Genomic DNA, 24,963 nt, shown 5'->3' with positions numbered 1-24,963 from the left:
CAGGGGTCGGCCCGAGAAATTAACAGCGTCAAATCGAGGCAAAAGAAAGATGGCCGCTGCTATACCGATGTTGGACGACGTTATCAAAGAGTATCTCGTATTTCGAGCGTTTTCGAACACCTTAAAGAGTTTTGAATCAGATCTAAAAGCAGATAAGGACAAAAGCTTTAGGGTAAGTTGTTTTATTGCGGTTTGTGTTGCCACTATTTTATAGAATGGTTGTAGAAACGTCAGGTTCTGTGCAGGAATGAAAGTTGATATGGGTCGATGGATTGTACTCAATCCACTGACTACCTCTATGAACGTGGTCCATGGACTGCCATAGCATAATCAACAAGTTTAACGTTTCCAATTTCCCCACAAACATGTTGCTCAAGCTTATTGCAGCATAACGGCCGGTGTATGACATTTCCAGACTGCAGACTGCTGACTTCATTCAGGCGCCCTGGTTAGCCTGAATATCCCTCAGATTAACCTGAGTAGCACACGCGTTGACCTGTTTACACTTAGCCCTCGGAAATGGAAATGGGAATGCAATTTTAGTTGTGTGAAGTCTGCAGTCTGCGGTATATATATATGCAGTCAGGAAATGTCAAACACTGCCTATGAGCATGGCCCCTTAGTGAAGGGCAAAAACAAACTCAGTAACCAATGCAGCCAAGGCCAGTAATGGGTTTCCTGGTCTGCATTTTTCTTTTCACGCCTAAATCATTACTGATCATTGACAGCGTCTATGCATAAGCTTATGTTTTTTGCCATTATTGACACCTCAGTGTCATGCATGATGTAAATTTGCATAGTTTTTCAATAAGTTGTTCTTACATGTACAAAATATGGCTGAATTCACTGACAAAAATAGCGTACAGTTTTCAGTTTTCATGCAATATACATGTATCACAACTGGTATGTACATGTATTAGTACTACACTACAAAACCTGAAACAACAACAACAACAATAACAACAAAACCAACAAAGTGAAATGAAGGAAATGAAATGGCAAAAAACAAGCAAAGTGAAACAAAATCCAGTGGAAGCTAAACCTATTGCCAGTATTGAAAGTTTCCTGTTTCTGGTGTTTGGTTAGTACAGTGTACAGCACGTACAGTACCGCTCAAAAGTAAGTTACCACCTCTCGTCTCGTTTCTCGCGAGATGAGTCTCGTTTCTCCCGAGAATCACTGAAGCGTTTACTATGGCGTATATTACGCGTGAGAAACCGGTTACAGGTAACGATTGCCGCTCTGCAGTTCGTTGTCAAATCGATGGGACCGTCCAACATAAAATATGCATCGATCATTTGTTTGATTCATATCGAACAAAGGTAATATCGAACATCGAATGTAACTACAAGTAGAGTTACATGTACATGCATTTCAATTCGTGCGATCACGGGGGCAAAGAGTTGATTTTGCGAATCTTGCTCACTCTGAATGATTCAGTTACCTACATTTGCTCGCTCTGCAATAACCGCTAATTCAAACAAACATTTAATTTTGCGTAGGAGAAAAATGTTCCGGCTTTTGGCATGCGCCAGCGAGTCAATTGTGAATGGGAGTCATGAAAGCGTCATGGAAATTGTTGAAAAAATGATATCTCCGGTTCTATTTGGCATAAATCGTTCATTCAAACGCTGAAATACGATATCTTTGAAGACAGGAGTTTTTATCAAGGTTTCTGAGATGCACTGTTTACATTACATGTAGTTTTAAATTTTTCTGCCAGCGCGAGTTTTGTCTAGCGGCACGCGTCGACAAGTCGACAACATAATGAACTTTTATTGTTCTCCGAAACGTCAAGGCAAACACTAAAAATATATTTCCAGTTCTATTTGGCATAAATCGTTTATTCAAACGGCAAAATACTATATCTTTGAAGACAGGAGTTTCTAATAATGTTTATATGATGCGACGTTTACATTAACTCAATGTTTTTGCAAGGGAAAGTTCTGTCTAGCAGCAGTTGATTTAATATGCAAATGAAGTTTGTTTTGCAAAGTGTCGCGGCAAAAACATCGCCGGTTCTATTTGATATAAATCGTTTTTTTCCAATGGCACAATACACTCTCTTTAACAAATAGAATTTTTGTTGCTCGACAACGAAGATCTCGAGCGGTATGTGAATAAACATTTTATATATCGGTCGACACAGCGGTCTAGGCCTGCCATAAGATACATGATCCGACTTCTGAACACTGAAACGCACTTATATTACCACATTTGCACATAACTGTTATTAACATTGGCCAGCTAGTCTAAGAGTCATGATCTTTTCTAAATTACATTCATGACAACGGAAACTTTTCTCTTCGAATGGCAATACTGTACTTGAGTACGCTTAAATCCGTGAAACTATGTTGTTGTCTCTCAATCTTTCTTATATGAACTTGAACACATGAGAATCGCCGATTTTAAGACTGATGAATTCATTTTTTCACAAACTGGCTGTTAGGGTTCAATCTAAGAAAGCGGATTTTAGCGCACTCAAACATATGAATTAATTACTGTAACATTAAAAATAGAGCTTATTTAATCTCATCGTTCCTGGCCATCACGCTTTTTCCTTCACAAAAATTTGTCGATAGCAATAACACATTTCCTCCACACTAAGTCCTCTTGTGCTGGGGTACATGGATACAGTTTTAGAACATACTTTTTTACAATATCTATTTTCGCAGCATTCAGCTGCCCCTTTCCCCGAGTCCCATTACAGTTACAGTTAATTAGCTCCTCCGGCTTAAAGATAACGCTTAAAAACTTAGCGGTGAAATTTCCCACACTACAACTTGAACGCTTCAAAAGTAATGCCTCCCCCATAAATATTTTATCCTCCTTCCCCAATGACTGTTCCTGTGAAACATTACCAATTTCCTTATCACCCTCTTCCAAAGCGCTTGCCTGTTCCATAACATTTGAAATGTCCCCTAAAATTCGATTTCCTTTACTTCCCTGTGAAACAATATTTTCCGTGGATCCCTGACTGAACCTTCCCATAACATTTGAAATATCCTGCAAACTTCCCTGTGAAACAATATCATTTTCCCTGTATCCCTCCCCCAAACTACATGATTCTCCCATAACAATTGAAATGTCGCTTATACCTCCTGATATGTCCTCAGTCCTCCTCCAATCCCTCTCTTCTGAGACACTTGATGCCCTATCCCTCCCTACTGAAACATTTGACCCCCGTCCCTCCCTACTGAAACACTTGATGCCCTGTCCCTCTCTTCTGAAACACTTGATGCCCTATCCTTCCCTATTGAAACATTTGACCCCCTGTCCCTCCCTACTGAAACACTCGATGCAACACTTGTTGCCCTTTCCCTCCCTGCTGAAATGTTTGACCCCCTGTCCCTCCCTACTGAAACACTCAATGCCCTGTCCCTCTCTTCTGAAACACTTGTTGCCCTATCCCTCCCTGCTGAAATGTTTGATCCCCCATCCCTCCCTACTGAAACACTTGATGCCCTGTCTCTCCCTTCCGAAACATTTGACTCTCCCTCCATATTTGGCACATGGCCTAAACCCCGATTAACGTCATTACGTACATGTGTACCTACAAACCCTACCCTCATTACATCAGCCATAAACTTAAAAAATGCTTTCTGGTTTTCAATAATTATGTCTAGTTTTTCATGTATAGAAATGTCTCTGTACAAGGTTGAGCTTTAGTTTTGCCATCTGCCATTACCTGACATGCCCCACCCACCCACCTGTGAAGTATTTTTAGAGTCTATTACGTTGCAGTGGATTTATTCTCTAACCACTTTTTTGTGCTGTTGTAAGACAGTCATGTCCAAGGCTGTTGCATAAAGAAATTTTTAAGGAGCCCAAACCACTTTTTTAGGAGCCCGGGATAAACTTTGTGGTGGTCAATCTGTGGGGTTGGGGAGGTTGGGGAAGATGGGGGGGTGTAGGGTGAATTGTGGAAATTTAGGGGAGAGGTCTAGAGGCAGAGATTATCAATGGGACACTAATATGGTCTAATAGCAATCAAAGTTTTGAAATAAAGCATTCAGCAAAGAGATCAGGTCATGACTTAGAAAGAATACTATTTATGGAGGGTGGTAAAGGGTATTTTTGTGACCCATGATCGGCCCTTTTTATTTCCTGTGAAATGTGAAATAGCCATAATTTTGTTTCCTCGTGAATTGTGATTTCCATAGTCGCCATGAACCGTGATTTTCCAAAACGTTCTCTTTTATTTTCCATGAAGCGTGAAATGCCAATGTTGTATTTTTCGTGAATTGTGAAAGGGCTGCTTTATTTTCTGTGAAACGTGATCTATACTCCCCCTTTACTACCCTCTTTATGGTCAAACAAATCCATTAATTGGTGTATCCATGCAATTGCTGCAGCTTTTTTACAAAAATTCATATTGCTGCTTTTGTTTTTGAGTTTTGCAATTCTATTTTAACAAAACAAAATACATTGTACAAATCATGAAATGCAAGCTGCAAATGAAAACAAATAAAAATGAAAGAGGCATTTTGGGGGTTTGAATTTGGCTTCACTGAAAATTAATGTGCTTTCCTTCCCTGGGGCTGGGACATTAGTATAAACTGAAGGTGATTTTGAGGTAGCATTACCGCATTGATTATATTGGCTGCTTGTTTGGAGAAACTGTATTCTAATATATTGGGCGGAGTCGTGACAATTCGTCTGATAATTTAAAATATAAAACCCTAGTATGCAAAAAGAATTGCAATCTTATGATGTTGTTGTTTTTGTTTTTGCTGGCTAGTTACTTGAATATTTTGACTTTTAAGTCGTAAATATCCTTTCAGAAACTAAAGAAATTCATTCAGTACATCTAAGTGAAGTTTTACAGGATTGGACAAAAAAGCCGAAGAGTTTAGACACATTTATCCTTATTCAATTGTAAATATAATGTCAGCAGCAGCATCACTCGAATTCCAAAAATATTTGTTATCAATGTAGTTAATCAGTGAGGCATCAACAGAGATACATCCATTGGCATACATGATTTACATTTATTTAATACTGAGCTTGCAATGCATTATAGGGCGATTTTCAAATATGGCTGTTTTCTGCTGTCTTGTGAGCAGAGAGAGACTTTGTTACCGTGTTTTGGTCCATATTTATCATGATATAAGCAAAATGAGACCAGAGTAGCTGTTGTTTTCCGTTTGATATATTGTGAGAATGATCTTTTGACCGATTTCATGAGAAGATTGAAGTCATCGGACAGATTACATGGGAATGAAAACTCTATGTTTGGGCCCCCACTCGGGCTCCTTGAGCAAAAGGTTAGTCACCCACACTCGTAATAATTAGGCGTCTCAGGTGACCGGACGCCCATAAGGCAGTAGCCTTGTATTATGTGGACATTATGTTGTTATGTTAGTAAAGGTCAGGCTTCGTGGTTTGGCTTGGCATGGCTCCCAGCGGTGTGTGAGAAGGCAAAAAGACTTTCTTCCTAAAAATATGCTCTTTTTTGCGGTATTTTGAAAAAGTAATGTACTGAAAATAATTTGTGAGTGTCATTCTTAATGTTCCATGCATATTGTAAAATTTGGCTCCCCAAGGGAACCTACTGGGATTCCCCTTTTCGTCTTGGATCAATTTGCGATGTAATAATTATTTTCATATTATCCTTTCAATTTCAGGTGGATAAAATTGTAGATCAGTTGTACCAGTACATCCTAAGCTATGACATCGTAGGTCTCAGGGACTTCTGGGACTACTTGAATGATCGTTTCTTCAAGAGACTGGACTATCAGCACAACTCAAATGTCAAGAAGTTGGAGATGTGTCTTTTGCGGCTCTACATAGTGCACGCAATACAGAATTCCAAAAATGATAAGGTTGTGGAGTTTTTCGAGAAGTATACTGCAGAGCTACAGACACAAACTGAGTGGAGAGAATGGTTTGGTAAGTTCAAGTTTGTAACCAGAAAAACACATACCTCTTACTTACCAGGAGGTCTGCACTGTAAGTTACAGCTGAGTTTTTTCCCCTTCTATTTGTGGCCCTATAATGGAGCGCATGGGCCCTGAACCAAAGGGAGAAAAGAATGAGGATCCTTCAGTGTTTCCGCCAGAGCGCGCCATTGCGGGAATCCTGCACTGCAATCAGAGATGGCCCCCAGAAAAACAAGAAAAGGGCAAATTGGCTCTTTCCTTTTACAAGAGTTCAGGCTTAACACAGACATAGTATTTTAAAGCCATCCCAGGGCTCGTAATTGCGACCGATACAGTCGCCAATGCAACTAACATTTCATCCTTGGCGACCAAAAATTCTGGTTTAGTCACCATAATGGCGACTACATTTCTCTGTGTTGACAATCAATAATGGCTATTTTGTCACACATTATGTCCTTCAAGAAAATCATATTGAAAGATCTTTGCTTCTTAAAACATTCAACATAAGAAAAGAAGTCAATCAGTCCTTTTGCTTTGTTGTATTGATTCTCTCACATGGGAAAACTTCCAAATGGCTGGCCGTGTTTGAAATCGCCCTATAATGCATTGCAAATCCTTGATCATTGACTACTTCATGTATGCCTAAGAATTGTTCTTGTAATGCACGGATCCTTCATAATAGTATCTGATTCAAAAGAAACTTTATTGAGTAGAAACACTTCAAAAAGCAGTTATTAAATATTATCATAGATCCTTATAAACTGCTTCATTTTCCTTGGTAGCCTGATGCATTTTTTCCTTCTGTAGCTTTCAATTTATTGGCCCCTTTCCTAAAAAAATTGGCCCCTAAAAAAGGTCTTCAGGGGCCACTTTGGCTCTCAAGTAAAATTTTCTAGCTGAAGCACTGATCCTTAATGTTCAATATGGACAGAGACACGAGGTGAGTACAACATTACATTGTACAGTATCTCTACTGTACAAGTCATGTAAGTGTCTGACTGATTCAGGAAATGATAATTCTATTCATGAATGCAGATCAGCTTTTAATGAGTGGTGCACACGGTAAGCAAAATAAGTCAATTCTAAATTGTTGTAAGTTGTTAGCATGTTTTAATAAAGAATTAAACAAAAGTTTCAAACTTTTACTTGAAAGTTAAGAATGCTTGGTGATAGGTCACAGAAAGTCTCCGGCTTACAACAAAAACAGCTTTAAATGATAGCTGATTTTTCAGTAGGGTATGGCCTGCCAAATTGACCAATCACAGCATGCATTGTAACTGAGAAATAAAATTATTTTATTTTATATTATTTTATTTTATTTTATTGGAATGGTAACAACATAAAAGAAACACTAAAACAGAAAAAAAAAATACTAACACTACTTACAATGATTGAATTACAATAACCTACACCAGAAGCACTTACACTAATTGCCATTCAGTTGCCCTGTTAAACAATACAAATAAACGGTGTTTACAATTATAAAATGTGATACTTATCTAATTTCTTGCACTTTAGCAGATAACAGTACTTAGAATCAACTTAAACCGCATTTTGAATACATGATTTCTTTAGCTGTATTGTATTATTTCACTTGTTCCTTAATATTCTTAATATGGGCAACACAAAACAGAACAAAACAACGAAAAGGAAAGAAGGACGCTCTAGTTTGTTTACCGCATATCATAACACCTCCTGTGTTGATTTAAAGGGGGGCAAGGGTGGGGGGAGAAATAAAATTATAATAAATGTTTGTACATGATTTACAGTTGTTGCTCTGAAAATTTATTGCTATTATACAATCAAACAGCCCCAGCTTTCAACTCAGAGTCGACTGATTTTTATCTCAAAAATAAGCCCCCAAATTTTGTACTTTGTAATTTTGGAGTCAACTGAACTTTAATTAGTTACGTGACTGAAAGAAAGGGATGAACTGGAACATGAGTCAAGGTCACATCACAGGATCGTAGTCAACAGAATTTTGACTCTTTTGTCAAGTGCGACAAAATTAAAACTGTAAATGGTCAGTCTCAGGGCTGTTTTTTCTAATAGCCCTTTCCACAGTTAATTTTTCTCATTTTCATTACAATGTAATCCAACGTGGATGCAAGGCAATTTCGCACTAAAACTACAAAATAGCATGAAATTCCCTTACATACATGCTAGATTTTATTGTAATGCAATTGAGCGAAGGTAACCGTGAAAAGGACTATTGTAAGATCTTAATTCAAAAATGCAAATTACTCCCCTCCCTCCCTAGAGAAGTACACTCTACCCTGTAACCTTCCCACTGAAAATGGTAATTATTAATGATATTAAAGGTTGTTGATACACAGTCATGTAAATGTAGGTGTTGTATGTAGTCTGGGATTTGAATCAGTAGTTTTGTAGTTTAAGTACAAAGTTAATTTGAACTACCACATTACACGTAATGCTAATGCTGGCCTGAAATTGCACCAAAATATAGACTGCACATTTAGTGTGCAGTTTATATTCTGATGTCAATTTTAACCTTGCCTGATACACAGCTTACATATTTGCAGATGTTAAAAGATTCTGTAAATTCTGAAAATATTTGGCACCTGAAAATAAGTCTCCTGAAAATAAGTGCTTAATGCAAATTCCCTTTCACCCTTGTGCCATACAGTAAGTAGCTTGCCTACCAAAATATAAATTTATTATCTTATGAACAAATATTAACCTAGGACTTTGTATGTGGAATTTTACTTGTAGGTCTACATTGTGAGCCAAACAAGGGTATTAATACATATGTAATAATAAATTGTACTAATCTGGACTATGTAATTATAAATTATATTAAATTGGGAGTGATAACTGGGCTGAAATCAAAGCAAAAGGTAAATTGCTCTTTTAAAATGGCACTTTACCTCTTGGTTTTATTTTAACCTTCAGTTGACAGATGTGAAGTTAACAGAGATGTAAGATACAGTACTGAAGGATTAGATGTACAATAAATGCAATGATCTAGTATCGTGATCTAGTAATGATCAGAGTATCTGGATATAGCCTGTCTAGATCCCCTTGCTTTCAAGTCATTCATTCTTTTTAACCGTGCGGCCATGGGCCGAGCGCGGTTCTAGGTTTACCCGTGGTTTATTATTATTGTTTTTTTTGTTGGTGACCAGATGCAGACCTCCGCTCAGCCAAACTTTGAGTCACGCAACGTGTAATGTTTTTCCGCCAGAAGCTGTTAAAACATAAATACACGGACAATTTTACGGATATTGTTTTCTTTTTTGTGGGTAAAATATATTTTCTTTTCGTTTTATCAAAGCGTTGGATTTAAAGGGAATAATAAATACGCTGAAAAAAGGTATTACGTCAGCCATGGAATGCGCTGACGTTGCAGCTTTCACTTTCGCTACGTGACAAATACGATCGTGTTTACTTTGCAAGTTTTTTTCGGCAGAAGCGACGGTCATTAATTTATTTGTAATTTTGTGAGTATTTCTTGTGGTTTTACGCAAATGAAGTAAATCCTTTGACTGTTTCATCGCAGCCAGTTCATAGATCGGAAGGAAAATTAAATATTTGCAAGCCAAGCAAAGAACGTGTCAGAACGTGCAAAGATTGCGTCATTGGTAGGGAAATAACCACCGTACTAAAGATAGCCGTAGATAACGCAATTCTTGACTTATGTGACTCGTGTGACTTCTTTGCTAACCCTTAACTCAAGGGAAAAAAACAATTAAATTTAATCGTGACTTTAAAGAAAGAAAGCGGTTTGTAATAGTGTTCGTATCTTCATGCCCATACATATCCCGACGGAAGAAAGTTCCAGATTAAGACTATTACGTCATCGGAGGTGTCACAACGGCTACAACTGATGGTGCGATAATAGAGTTTGTGTTGATCAAGTGCTGTGATGTCTACAGTAATCAATGAATCATCAAAGATTGCTTTGGAATATGCACTGCGTTGCGACTGTAGTACTAAGAAAACAGTTAAATTTTAAAAGCGCGGTTATAAGATCTAACAGATCTTCTTGTTCTTTAGGGAATGCTCAGCTGTGCACAGGGTGTTTAAATGGAACATTGCAAGTGTATTGACTCATATGGAAAGCGATCTTTTGAAACAGCATCGAACAATAACTATGCTTTGTTTTTGCCTTGGAGCTGTCATCTCCTAGTTTCTCTGCATATTTAATTTTAGAGCTCAATAAAACTCTGTTGTCAAGCTAGCTTTCAGAAATGTGGGACATACATTGTCTGTATGTAGGTATGTAGTCTGTATGTAGGTGTATGTAGTCTGGGATTTGAATCGGTAGAGCCCAGCTAAAGTTTTGTAAGTTTAAGTACAAAGTTAATTTGAACTACCGCATTACACGTAATGCCAATGCTGGGCTGAAATTGCACCAAAATATAGACTGCACATTTAGTGTGCAGTTTATATTCTGATGTCAATTTTAACCTTGCCTGATACACAGCTGACACATCTGCAGATGTTCAAAGCTTCTGTAAATTCCGATATATTTGTTGCCTGAAAATAAGTCTCCTGAAAATAGGTGCTTAATGCAAATTCCCTTTCACCTTTGTGCCATACAGTAAGTAGCTTGCCTACCAAAATATAAATTTATTATCTTATGAACAAATATTAACCTAGGACTTTGTATGTGGAATTTTACTTGTAGGTCTACATGGTGAGCCAAACAAGGGTATTAATACATATATAATAATAAATTGTACTAATCTGGACTATGTAATTATATATTAAATTGGGAGTGATAACTGGGCTGAAATCATACCAAAAGGTAAATTGCTCTTTTAAAACGGCATTTTACCTCTTGGTTTTATTTTAACCTTCAGTTGACAGATGTGAAGTTAACAGAGATGTAAGATACAGTACTGAAAGATTAGATGTATGATAATGTAATCTAGTATCGTGATCTATTAATAATCGGAGTATCTGAATGTACAGGGCTCGACACTAACAGTAGCCAACCGGCCACAGACTAGCAGTCTGAAATTTAGTTTTGGCTAGTAGGTTTTTGATTTCCACTAGCCACTTTGGCTAGTCAACAAAATGAAATTGGCTGAACTAGTTTCTGTGTTCTTCAAGGAAGACAAACACAAAATTTACACTTTTCTTGGAAACAATGTCAGAATTTCATTATGGACATATCATGGTACTGGGCATGTGCTTTTCAGCATGTATGTGTACTTTTCGCTGTGTGGTACATAAACGGGGAACTGAACATGTTAATTTTGTTGAAAGAAATACTTGACACAAGACAGCATTTTCTGAAAGCACACGTTTTCTATGGCACCTGTCTGTGAAGAAGTCTTGAGAGTTTTTACAGTGGGGGGTCTTGATATTTTTCCAAGGAAGTCTCAGAGAAAAACAGAGTCCTGAAAGTCTTTTCGGGAACTGGAACTTTTTTGAAACTAGTTTAAGTACAATATAATTACCAACATCATGTATTAAAGAGGGTTGCTTGCTAGTAATTCTGCTGTTATTGGACCTACCTGAAATTTTCGCGACACGTTAATTTTGCGAATTTCGCGATTTAAAAAAAAGTCGCAAAATTAAAGTGACGCAAACAAGCAAGTGTCGGGAACATAACACATTATGTTACTGTTGACATATAGTCCCGTTATTGCGTTTTTGTTACTTTTGACATTATTGTACCTTTGATAAAGTCAGTTTACTAAATTCAAAGACATGTTTAAGTAACATTGCCAAGGAAACAAATTTTGTGTTACTCAAAAACATAAAGTTAAAGTGATTCAAAATCCCAATTTTCGCAAAATCGCGAATTTAAGTGTCGCGAAATACGTGTACTGACAAATCGCGAAATGAATGTGTCGTGAAAATTTCATGTAATAAGGTAGCCAACCTCAACGCTTGGCTAGTAAAAAATGTTTTTGGCCAGTAACATCTAAGTAGTCACTAGCCACTTGGCTAGTAAGTTGGAAAGTTAATGTCAAGCCCTGATGTAGCCTGTCTAGATCCCCTTGCTTTCAAGTCATTCATTCTTTTTCTTTAGGGAATGCTCAGCTCTGCGCAGGGTGTTTAAATGTTACGTTGCAAGTGTGTTGACTCATATGGAAAGCATTCTTTTGAAACAGCATCGAACAATAACTATGTTTTGTTTTTGCCTTGGAGCTGTCATCTCCTAGTTTCTCTGCATATATATTTAATTTAAATAGAGCTCAATAAAACTCTGTCGTCAAGCTAACTTTCAGAAATGTGGGACATACATTGTCTGAGTTAGAACTACTCTACTGCACCAAAGAGGTTCAATGTGTTGTGTCTTTAGATGAGACACCACTCTCACAGTATCTCTTTTTACCACTTATAAATGGGACTAGTGAACTGTTATAACATCTTGTTAAGGTAAACTACCATGGACTAGCATTCCATCCATAATTTGAGGTAGAATTACTTTTCCTGAATGCGTCATCCAGCTACAAAAACCTTGATCATAGGCTTTGCTTCTGTGTATGCCACTGTGGCTCGAGTGCAGATGCTTCTAGTTGTTCTGTAATAAATCAAACAGAAAACTGTGTTTGAACACATTTCCAAACACCAAGAAGAGAGGCAAAAATACATACGACGTGTAGCACAGTATTATTTTCAGGAACTTTTAGGTGTTTGGAGATGTGGTCTTGAGTGCTTGATATATCTTGTGGTCATGGTCTCAAGTGCTTGATATGTCTTTTCAATCAAAACTAAAACTAACAAGGAAATGAAGAAATAGAATCGTAAAAATCTATGTTAATTAATCCTCAGACATTCAAGCTAACTCATACCCCCACTGGTGGTACAAGGGGGCTGGGTGGATGGAATGCCCCCTCTGGGTTTTCGTTCTGCTAAGGCAGAGCAAAATAAATTTACATTGATTAGGTAGTCCTGAGCTTGCTCTACAAGGTGATACCATTTTTGTTGGTTATGATGTTATATGACGTCAAATTGTCTTTCAAAACTTTGAAAAAACCTTAGGGGTACCGGTGGTGGCATCCACCCCTCCTTGAACATGCGAAGGCTAAAACCAAATATCCAAACACCATCACATTCACGATTTCCTTTGTTCAAACTTACTTGATGAATTATTAATGACTTTGAGAATGTTATTTTAAGAACTTCAAAGTTCTGAGTGTAATAATTGTAAGGTCATGCCTCTCTATCTGTTTTCAGCCATCCCGTTTATCAAGAATCCTGAGCAGAATGTCACATTTGAGATGTACTTTCAGAGGGCCTGGCAGGAGACATTTTTCCTTTCTCTATACAACTTTTTGATTACTTTGTTTCATCACATGCATATCCTTTTAAAGTAACAAACTTAGCTTTGGATGTTTTAAATATTTGAGTGATTCATAACCACTATTTTTAGTCAAAACAACATATCCCTTTGAACATGCTGTATATTTATCTTAATTGACCAAAACTTAGTGTATAATGAGTATTGACTTGAGATATTGCTGTTTGTTTGGTGGGTTGTCTACATGACATCTATTTGAGTGACGGTAACTGTTATCACAATGACTGTCTGATTGACTTAACATGTATTTTAGTTTCAAGGCTCATACCAAGAAGGTAATGTGGGGAATGGATGATCGTATGGTCTTTAAATACCTCTTTACAATGGCCACCTTTGAGGCAGGGGCAAGTAGACATTGTGGGGAGTTTACCCCTGTGGGGAGGTTGGGCTATTATGACACTTATGGTAAAGTTATTACAAAAAAACCCATTTAAATTAAATTGTTTAAAAAAGTGACACTTAAAGCCACACCTTTGTAATTTGTTTACATTTGAGAGTTCGGCTATTACATGTTTTTATTTGAAAGAAATCACTGTGAAACTACTAAAAATAATTGAACATAATTTCAGGAACACAACTTCCAGTAAAGCAATAAGATTTTGCTTTACCATACAATGTCGATAATTTCGATAGCATCAAAAATGGTGCAGGGTGACTAGGGTCCTTTTAGGGATAGGACAGTGCTTTCATTTTAAAATGCTTAGTACATGTGAGTATGTACAGCAATCAAAATATCGGGCTGGCTGCACTTGATTTATCGACATTTCATACGTGATAATAATTTAAATTAATGGTAAAAAGGTGTGAGGGCTTACACCTAGTTATTTTGGGACTCTGCTGTGAGAAACATGAATGTTGAGATCATGCTTTAAACATCTGTGGCAACTGAAATACAGCAATATAATATAGCCAATAATAAGCCCTGGGTGCAGATCACATTTTTGCAACCTTTTTGTGACTGTATGCTAAAAAACTGCTCATTTGTCTACACTTTGTCAGTTATTTATTAAGTGGCCATCCAAGTTGTATAACTGTATAAGCAATGCATGACTAAATTATTACAAGTTGCTCAATAATTGCTATTCAAATATGTGTCTGAGTCTTTTTTCTTAACTCTAAACACCCATGCCAACAATTCTTAAATATGATGAGGAAAGGGGAAAGTTGCACAGGCTGGAGCAGGAGGTGTTGAAGCTCAAAGAGCAGGTTGTGTCACTGGCAGATGAAGCAGCAAACTTACAACGTCAGAAGTCCAAACTGGAGCAAGAGCTTGCAGAAAGCCAGAGGAAGAGAGGTGATACTGTCGAAGAGGAAGACATGGATGAGTTCTTTGTTGTTACCAGGTAAGATTTTTAAGAACTTGATGTTAGTAATTGTTTATAAGTTAAATGATTGATTGATGAACTTTCCCAAGGATACACTGCTGAACTCATGACGCAGAGACCCTGGTGGGGTTTAAACCTCATTACTCTTTAGAACCTTCAATCGCCACATCTCACATGCTCTTGGTACTGTGTTCTTTAAACTCTGTACAGCCTTGGTTTATTCACCTTCACCTAGCTGACAATGATGCAACTTTGTAAATATATTAATTAACTTAAGGTTTTTCAATTTTATGAGCCAAAAGAAGATTGGATGATTATACATATAGGTTAATATTTTATCCCATTAGCAGGCCACAAGTACAATCTGGCAAATTTCTACCCAGCGTGTCCAAAAAGTTCTCCAAATTAATGTTCAAAGACAAGCAAGAAAAGAACAAGAAGGGAAAGGACCCAAAACAGCAACAACAACAGCAAATGTTTCATGGAGAACAAATGCAGGCCAAATTGAAAAGACAACAACTGGTCAGGCAGCAGCAGCAGCAACAGATACAGGTTGGCAGCGGGTTGCCTTTTACAAATTAAATTGGATGGATTTTCATTGATTGCAGGAGTCCTCATTTATGAGACAGTACATGTATATGTATACATACATGTAGCTCACTAGCTGAACGTACAAGTGATGCTTACTTCCCTTGACCTGAACTTCTTCAGGAGAAAACGATTCCTTGAGATGGTGAAAACGCAAGAAGGCAAAATCATTCTCACAACCAATGAATTTGGTTGGTACCTGGACCTTGATGAAACCCTTGTGAACATTTTAATTATTTTGTAGTTTCACTTTTTGAATACCTTTTTTTGTTCTTTGAACGCAATTACAGGAACAACAGAAGCAACTATCCCTCTTGCAAGGAGAGCAGTTGAAGTCAAGTTCAGTTCTTATGTCACAAGAGAAACCTCAAGGTCAAGAGGTTGAAGTTCAGACCGAGTCTCAAAATGACGAGGAGGATGCAAAACCCTTGAAGTCATCCATTTCAAAGACTCAGAGCCTTGACACACCATCGATTGAAAGCCTAGATGACAAAGAAAAGTCAGGATTCTCTATCCAAAGGAGTAAAACCTTGCCTGGAAGACTGAAAACATCTCAGCTGGAGCTGGAAGACAGGACAGGTATATGTAACTCACTTTCATTTGGTGAAAGTACAGTACATGTTACAGCTCGCTGTCAACCTGGTGCAATATATGTAGGTGTGGTTCCCCACTGGTTACAGTGTTGTGTGTTGATCTCTGAATCCTGTTCAGGCTTTTGGCCAGATGGGCATCCAGGCATCCTGTGGACGGTCATTTTCTATTGAAAATTATTCTATTTTTCATATTGTTGCCTTATAAATTGCTCATTTGAGCAGGCCCTATTGCACAGTTTGGATGGCCACTTCTGGCTGAAAGCCTGATCCTGGTATATGGCTTAATAAGAAGCATGTTGTCCTCATGATGGAGTGCTCTAGCATTTAAGGACATTTGCGCTAATTGCTTCTGTGCATCCTTACTGCACACAAATTTACACGCCATGTCATGCATGAGAGCACGTGCTGAGTAAAAAAATGAACAATGATAGGGCAGATGGCCACTGCTATAGCTTTGCCTGAATTTAAGGTGGCTTACTACAGTTTTCTGAGACTCAGTAGTGCACACTATGATTGCCTGCCAGACGTCAGTATTACTCGCACGTGCAAAAATGACGCAAGTAACCCTAAGAAGAAACGAAAACCACTTCAGCGCTTGAAAGGCGTGAAATCACTTTGGTATATGTAGTAATAGTTTCAAACTCCGTTCAAACATGTGTTTAAGCCTAGGGCCAAAAAATATGACAAAAAAAGCTCTATAAATAACCGGTAAAAGAGCTCTAATTTACTATTGCTTTCTCGCACGCGATACATGGTGTCACATGAGCGTGCCCTTAAATAAAAGGCATGCGCAATTCAATTCTCGTCCAAGGTTATAAAAGCTAGTCTTTGATCGAGGATTGCTCGAAAAACCTAGTGTACAACCCATGATGAAATTTTCACAGTTGATTTGTAGGGGCGAATCACGTTTAGAGCCAAAATTTAAAAAAAAATCTGTGAGACAGATTTTGTGCTATTTTTGATCTCACATTTTCTTAGTTTGCGACAAATCTGTCTTACAGTTATTTACTTTACTTTGCATGAGTGTTAAATCAGAGCCAATTTCTTATTCCTGAAATTGTGAGGTGGGGTCATATGGGTAGATTTTGAGAAACACCTGATTTAACCTACTAGTGCCCAGTCTTTCCGTAGGTACTTGGTCGTTCATTTTGGCCATTTGTTGACGTTTAATTGTTCAAGTTTCACATAGAATGGTAAAAGACTCAGGCAAACAGTAAATAGAGAAAGGAAACACATCTTGGAACATTTTTGAAACGATTGTGAAGTTGGGCTGTTCTAATCTATGGAAACTTTAGTAAGCCACCTTAACGATCATGGACGTTCGGTGACCCCTATTTTTCTTTTGATGGATTATTTTCTCTACCGATTTTCTATGTTTAGCGAAAAAAATGAAGAAAATCTATTGACTAGAAGTTTGAATTTTTTGCAAAATACACCATCAAATTTCGTTCTTTTAAGCTCTTCCTTTATCTGTGCGACGGTTTCAAATGCCCCTTGAAGGGTTACGTTTTGTGAACACACTGGTAACGTTTGGAATTATTTATGCAACAGACCCACTTCTACAAAATATGACTAAGATCGTTTGCCTCCGTTGACTCAGCTTCAAAATTATTAGATATGAACCCCTGTAGATCATGCTAAATTACGTGCACTAATTTTTTAAAATCAGGGTAGTTTTCCATGCACTTTATTTCTGAAACAAAGTTGACGACCCCCAATATTTTTGGCATGTCTGATTCAAGTAACTAATTATCTGACTGCAGTAAAAATTAAAAAAAAAATCTATCTACTGGAAAATTTTTGCGCGAACGTCCTTTAGGCACTAGTTGGGGTCACTTTGTTGTGTTCTGGGACAAAACAATTAACTCGCACAGTGCCTCTTTCTGATTAGGAGTACAATGTATGATTGGGTACTTACAAACTGTTATCCAGGGGAGACCTGAGAAAACACTGGGGCAACCTGTGATGGATTGGCATCCCATCTAAGAGGAGTAGCAATACTGTACTCTCAGCACATGTAGGGCTGTATGATTATGACCTTTTAGTTCAACTGAGGAATCTTTGACATCAGAATAGCAATTTTCCTTTGATTCAAAAATTGCCTACACTACACCATACATGGATGTTTTCACAACTTTGCTTTGTCCACTATTAAACGTTCAGCAAATGAATTGTAAATTTGATTATCTATTGTGTTTTAATTGAGGAGTAGAAAGTTATTGTATGTATGTCATTTTTGTTGATGCCTGGCAATAAAGAACTTCTCTTCCACCTGCCCCTAAAGATATCCAAAATCAAGGAAAACACTCTGGAACCCTTGTGGTCTTGTTGAACTCCACAATTTTGTTTGCATGTATTATGAAGAAAGAAAATTTGCACAATGTAATCAAAGTATTCCTATTCAAAATAATAGTCAAATCGAAAGGTAAGTTACTTGTTACACGCCTACTCTTAACTATTTACATTTGTGGTTAGGTGGAAGGAACTTGTCAATGCTGACAATTGGGTTGGTACTATAAGATGCAGACCTGTCATTCTATCCAATGATATGAGCAGTACTATAGATTGATTGTAGGTGTTATTGATATGAATCATAGCTCATTGTGACTGGAATTATGCACCAGTAGTATAAGTTTGCGTGGATCATTTCCAGACGGTACCTCTCATCCATAATTTTTTTGTTCAATTGTAGATGATACACTTCGTAAGTCAGCCCTTCTTGAAGGTGAGCATGACATTCAAGCGGTGTAAATCCCCCACAATCATTCAGTATGCGAGCTCCCTCATCAACTGTTGAATACCTTGTATGTTCTATAATTTGAATAATAAGGAAGTGAAAAGAATTTTTTATGTGCCATAGCTGATTCAACAAAGTGAAGACATCGTTAATTATTATTCACAGATTTCTAAACAACGTACAAAGCTCCCGATACTTCCTTTCGTCAAATGTATTTGCCAACACAATTATACTTTTGCCCTGTATATGCTGGCTGGTCTGTTTGTGAAATGCAGAGGATACAACTTTGTTTGATCAGTTGTTAATGTACTTCCACTGTTACACTGCTCGACTTTTTCACTTCCCTTAATCCTGTCTGGTATTTTAGTGTGATTTTTCAACAAAATGCACCAAGTACTTTGCCTAGTTACCGTAGTTGAAATCAATTTCCTCAAGGCACTTTTACTTTTAGAATAGCCATGCGTAATGAAGTTATACCACCCCAACAAGGCCAATCAAGAGAGTTCTTTGCACTTTGACCAATAGCCAGTTTTGGTGTGAAAACAATGAAATGGTTGCAAACTTATTATTTCTTGGATGGGTAGTGTACTTGGTTGAAGTTCCCACACTGTTTCAAATCTGTTTATGTTAATTCATCAATCTATATATTTTTCAGGTCATGGTGAACACAAGTCTAAGGCTTTTATATTTCTAAGTCAGGTAAAGCAAAAGGTTTATTGTAAGCTCAACTTAGACTCTTGTCAACATTTGTTGTGTATAAACAATTATTGGATTAGGTTTTTGTGATATCCGGAATAATCAAGGTCGAGGTAAGTGTTACCAGCGGAAGCCAAAGGCTGAGGCTGATAACACTAACCGAGACCTGGATTATTTCGGATATCACAAAAACCGAATCTCATAATTGTTTTATTATACATTGTTTTAATGAAAATAACGACAAACGCATTATCGTACCGAACACAGTTTATTTTTGACAAGCCATGTCAATAATGTCAAGCCATGAACTTGACGTTATTACTCTTGGAAATCATGCATTGCGCGCGCAACCTACGGATTATTCACTAATTTGCTAGCAGATTAGTGAATAATCTGTAGGTTGCGCTGTTTCCCGGAATTAACTGTAGGCTTTTAGCCAATGAGAAGACAGATGGTGACTACAATGTATAATAATAGTTTTAATCATCAATATGAATTAAAGATAGCAACTATATGTTGACAGTTACTCGAGTTTCACGCGTGAAGGGATCTTCAGACTGTTATTAAATTATTTATAAGTATTTGCGCCTTGTGCGCTGCATGGTGCAACAAGGACTGATGATTTTTCATTTACATGTAAACAGCTGATTACATGATCAGTTTAAGTAGGACTGGAGATAGATAGCCTGAATGATGCAAAAGGAGAAGAAGTTTGGGGGAAATTTAAATTCTTAGTGAAAACTATTTGCACGTAACTTCCATCTAGTTTTTATCAATACTATGTCTTTTCAGACACATTGTGTTATGGCACTTTGAGCATTGTTGCAACTGAAATCCATTTGTGAGTCCCACTGAATGTAAAAAAATGACAACTTTTAGTGCTTTTTATTTTTGTAACTGTCCACACAGCACAGTAACGTACATCTTGTGTATGAACCCTATGAAATTTTTTTGTTTATCAGGATGGCTACAAGGAACATCATTCAGCGATAGTTCATTGCAGGTTTTCGTCCAGTGGAAGGATGATTGGAAGTGCTGACGCTGACGGAATTGTCAAGTAAGAGAAAATGGTTTTCATGAAAGTGTGTTAGGTTGTTGTTGTTGTTTATTTTTTTGGCTACATCTATTTGACTTGGAGATGGTAAATGGTGAGTTTGGTTTACATACACTGTACTGTAGCTCGAGAGAGATTCCTCTACAAACTCAACAGCTGTTGTGTAGTACCTCGTCTGCTTCACAGATTCACTCAACTTAAAAGTTCACTCAAAATCACTCATTAGAATTGTGGATTTCTAACAAAAGCACTGTACTTTTGGGCCGTGTTTATGAGTGGTTTGCACAACTTTGTAACTGTATGTTACGGTATTTGAACAGAAAGGAAGAAGTATGATTCAGTTACTAAGATCTTCTACTCGACATCTGTTATTTGAGTTGTCACACAACTCCGCGGTAAGTGGAGGTGGGTAGACGATCGTTGCGTGACAAATTAGTCACCGGAATTTGCTCCAACTTCATTGACACTCTTCTTTAACGGTTCCCTTTCTCTCTGTTTTTAGAGTCTGGACACACCATCCTGATATCCAGACATATGGCACTATAATGTCTAAATCACCACTGTTATCACTGGAGTGGGCTCCAAAACCTGACAGACTGGTAAGCCAAGCATCTGTCGTCTTACTGTGTTGAATGTTGACTGGTCCCCCCCCCCCCCTGTTTCTCTTAGAGCCAGACCCGTGAACGAAGCCTGTAGTGTGCATATTCAAGTACATGTAAAAAAACTAACCAGTGGCTGTGTTGCTGTTTATTCTTCGCTTTAATAAGACTTTGAGAAGAGCTCAAAATGAATTTTTCAAATTGTCAAATTGCTATTCTCAATGTTAGCAATAGTACTGTTCTTTCCCATTTTCAGTCAGTTTGAAGCTGTTGTTTTCTGTCATTTGCTTATATCCTTGTCTTCTTGTTAGCTTCTTTTAGGCACAGGAAACGGTAAAGTTAAATTCTACGACACGGAAAATAAAAAGCCAATATGCGATGTTGCAACCGATTCTCAGTATCCCAGGTGAGCGTAAGATCGTCGTCATGCTCAGCTCATATGCTTAGGTCACGATTTATCCAATCTTTTTGTCATATACTTAAAATTACCTTTGAATCAAAGAAAGCTGAAAAGAAAACTTGGTTTTCACTGCGACATAAGCACAAGCCTAACTAACGGCAGTGAGGACGCTCTCAATGCAATTTTGAGATCACTACCATGGCGTGAAAGATGAAAGATAGCGCGCTCTTTCGAATTCTTTGAATCTTTTTTTGCCCCAAAGCACTTAGCTAAGGTGTATTGATTCGGAGAATTTGTTGTGTTTTTCAGAATAGTGTCACTGTCGTGCAGTCCTACCGGAGGTGCCTTTGTGTGTTCGGCGGCAGCAAACAAGAAATCTGTGACGTCATCATTAAGATTGTCCCAGTCCTTTTCAAAATACAGCGAGATGTCCACTTTGACGTCAAACAGTTTAAGTAGCAGTTCAGGTGTTCTGCAGTGCTGGGATATGAAGGCCATGAGAGTTGAGGTATGACTTGCAGGAGTTGTTAGCGAGTACACAACTTTTGATTTGTAGGCGTTCGCTTTTATTATTGGACACTAAAAACTCTCCATAGGTTTTACAGGGATTTGCAAAAAGGCGCGATTATTGCCCTGATTGAGGTTGAGATTTTGTATTTATTTTCTCTGCACTTAATTTTGCTCCTGAAAGGAGCTAGGGGACCATTGCCATTCCAAGGATTTGGAGAGGCATTTGTTCGTTAGTGCGGGGTTACAGCTGTCTTTATTTCAGAGAGTAACCTCCTTGCATGTGAGTCTTTGGTAACGATATTCCCAAATGAGAGGTATAAAGTACTTCAAACGGAGAGAAGAGAGCAGGCTTTATGCAGCTTTTACGGTAATTTGTCAGTAATTCTTCTTGGTTGAAGGGCAGAACAAGTTGGGGGTTTAAGTCCGGCATGCCACGCATTTGATAACACGTCTTTTCCATTTTTCTTTCTCAGCGCCAACTACCATTGGATCCAGTCCCCACATGTATAAACTGCACTGCGTTTAATCACAATGGAACACTTTGTATCTCAGGAGGATCTGACGGCATGATACGCTTATTTGGTAAATTGAATGTCATGACATATGTCACGCACTTTTTGACAAATCTGTCACATCAGGGTGTTGTTTATTGGACCAGTCTCTCGTGCTAGGGTTGTGCAATATCAGGATATGATAATGTAGTTCTAAGTCAGCCAATTTTCGCAATTCGTTACACCATAGGTTCCATTTCACGAGGCTCATGATGATTTAGGTGATTCTTTCACGTTAGGGTCACGCCCTTTGGCAAAATTTGTCACGCGAGGGTCCCGCAATTTTTTTTGATTCTGTCAAACGAAGGTATATGAACTATAGTGCTTTGAATCACCTGCAAAACACCGATGCGTTAGAAATGCAAGGAAGTTTTAGAAAGGATTAGGTGATACTGTTAACAAGAATCGGCAAAAATACGTGATCAAAGGGTGTTTTTTAGCAGCATTGTTATATTTTATATCTACGTTAAAAAATTAAAATCCCCTTTGTGATGTCAGTTTTTTTCCCATTCATTTAATACGTTTGGAGTTTCGGTTTCTTTATTCAGATCGTTTTCCATATGGAACAGGCTATTCTATTTACTTGGCTGATTGATAATTTTCAGAATCTGATATACACTTTGTTCTGCAGATATTCTTTTAAACTTTAAAGGAGACTCTAAAACTGAGATTCCAAAACTTTTAACATTTTGTGACAGATATGACGTCATTTGACTGTTTAATTGGTTGGCAAGCTCATGAAGGCGAGGTGTGTTCGATACAGTTTAGTGCGGACGAGACCACAGCTTACAGTATGGGAACAGATGGCAAGGTAAGGAACGTCACATGCAAGTAATCGTCGAAACCGTCGCCATCGCTGAAGATGGCAATCCAGACAAGGAAAACGATCTATCAACTGCCATTTTCTGGCGGCATTTTAATATCCCTTGCAACAAATAAGGGTGCCAAAACTGAATCCAGTTGGACCACAGGGCGGCCTTTCAATCTAATTAACTGGTGAACTGCGCGAGTCCGTCTAGTAAACGCTTTCTATCTCAACCACGAGGTATTCGATGGACTTTTAAAACGCGTTACTGAGGGAGATTTTACGTAGCGTATCCATGCGATCCTTGAGTATGGAACAATCTCCCTAAAAAAATCTCAGTCTGAGACAAACAAGAAAGACTTCTTGCAGAGTATTAAAGATTTCACGCAATCTTAATCTTCAAATATCATTGATCCATACTGCAAGCTAGGCACGAGTTTTGAAAGTTGGTTTGTTAGTCAAGGCAGCATCTCGAAGACATACTATACCGATTTTCTTCAGGTATTCTCGTGGTCTATTTGGTTAACAGTTGTACTGATGCTTTATTAAAGAAGAAGTTTCAATTTGTTATTGTTGCTCGTGCTGTTTTTAGTTTTCTCAGTGGAGTGTACATCGCATGGGTCAGAAGATTACCGACCTTGATATCCATGATGGAGCTGTGTGGTGTGAGACAGAAGGACCAGGTCTCTCGCACGGCAAAACCAAGTTCATGTCGTCACCGTCGTCTTATGGCAGGATGTTTGCTTTCGATGCTGAGGGACAGTATCTCCTTTCTTGTGGGCCGGAAAGTGGAGTCGTATATAAAGTGAGTTTTAAAAAATATTCATTAGATATTTTAGTGTGCAATGGAGGGTTCAATAGTTGTGTAATGGAGGGTCCAATAGTTGTGTTGAAACTATGAACTGGGTCCAGAAGTTTCCTCCTTCCCCCTCAAGGCCGTCTTCCCTCCCTCTTTCCTTACTTCCCTGCCTCGTCCGCCTTGCTTAACTTGATCCCTCCTTTCCTCACCTCGTTCCCTTCCTTCCTTCCTTACTTCTCTTCCTCCCTCCTTCGATCCTTCGTCCCTTTCCTCCCTCCCTCCTTTCCTTGCCTCCATCAATGTTTTCTACCCCCCAAAACTTGTGGATTTTGATATCTTATCGTCCTGAACAATACATGCATACACAGCCATATAATAATTGTCTTTCCTTCCTTCCAGGTGGAAAAGAGCCAGGGGCTCTGTCAAGTGCTGTCCTTGCCGGCAGAACACAAGTCGCCTGTGGTGAGCGTTGACTGGAGCTCTTCAATGAGCTGTTACACGTGTCTCACTGGCTCCGTGGATGGATCAATACAAGTCACTTCTCTGTTAAAGCATTGACAATCTTTATCAACCCTCCTATCACTGCGTCGTCCCGTCAGCCTGCTCCTTAGAGTTTTCCACAGCTTTCAAATCAAAGATGGTGGCTACGAGAAGTTGTGCCCCAGGGAAGACCTTCAGTGGAAATAAGACTGGCCGTATGTGTCTGAGCAGTCGAACACAGGCCACTTGGGATCTTGTGGCGTGGCGTTGAGGTGCCTGTGATTTGGGGATAGGAGAATAGATAAACAGCCGGATGACTTTTATAATCCGAATTGTGTTTTAGGTAACGGCGGCAAAGATATAATTTTTTTATAATTCTTACGAAGAAATGAGAATAATGTTAAATGATGTAACGTTCGTTTTGTTTGTATGATGTTGTCTGTAGTATTGGTTTCCAGAACATATTTCCAATGTAAATGTGATGTGCAGTAACAGATCAGAGGTATATGAGAGAGAGATATATTTTTTATGAAATTTATACGTAAAAAATATGCTTAATCCATAGATATGTATTGAGAGTACATAACATTTCTGTAGAGGTGGCGAACAGGAAAATAAAGTTCCCTAATGACTGGATTTCAATCCTGACGAGTTTTCGAACA

General features: G+C 38.2%; 1 protein-coding gene across 2 annotated transcripts; it reads left to right on the top strand.

Annotated features, from left to right (window-relative positions):
• The first annotated feature begins 20 nt into the window (after nt 1-20).
• Nucleotides 21-24,930, top strand: LOC145478455 (WD repeat-containing protein 91-like). Of its 2 annotated transcripts, none has more exons than XM_081456492.1 (16): nt 21-172; nt 5,628-5,892; nt 13,041-13,163; nt 14,288-14,507; nt 14,840-15,041; nt 15,368-15,656; nt 18,363-18,395; nt 19,063-19,106; nt 20,066-20,160; nt 20,660-20,756; nt 21,068-21,162; nt 21,466-21,664; nt 22,140-22,248; nt 22,916-23,028; nt 23,615-23,827; nt 24,221-24,930. In XM_081456492.1, the coding sequence occupies exons 1-16, from the start codon at nt 50-52 to the stop codon at nt 24,377-24,379; spliced, it is 2,379 nt and encodes a 792-aa protein (XP_081312618.1). In that variant the 5' UTR covers nt 21-49; the 3' UTR covers nt 24,380-24,930. The 2 variants fall into 2 exon arrangements, with proteins under 2 accessions (XP_081312618.1, XP_081312617.1); XM_081456491.1 differs by having other exon boundaries at nt 22-172; nt 14,837-15,041.
• The last annotated feature ends 33 nt before the right edge of the window (nt 24,931-24,963 follow it).

Source organism: Orbicella franksi, chromosome 2, assembly GCF_964199315.1.
Source record: "Orbicella franksi chromosome 2, jaOrbFran1.1, whole genome shotgun sequence".
NCBI lineage: Eukaryota > Metazoa > Cnidaria > Anthozoa > Scleractinia > Merulinidae > Orbicella > Orbicella franksi.
Note: the sequence above shows the minus strand (reverse complement) of the source record. Positions and strands in the feature narration are given on the sequence as shown.

What these genes read in the sequence shown, in the direction of transcription:
- LOC145478455 (XM_081456491.1), top strand. Translation starts at nt 50, where the DNA reads ATGGCCGCTGCTATACCGATGTTGGACGACGTTATCAAAGAGTATCTC. An exon ending in TGAGTGGAGAGAATGGTTTG is followed by an intron (nt 5,893 to 13,040) that starts GTAAGTTCAAGT and finishes ATCTGTTTTCAG; the next exon opens with CCATCCCGTTTATCAAGAAT. An exon ending in AAAGTGGAGTCGTATATAAA is followed by an intron (nt 23,828 to 24,220) that starts GTGAGTTTTAAA and finishes CCTTCCTTCCAG; the next exon opens with GTGGAAAAGAGCCAGGGGCT.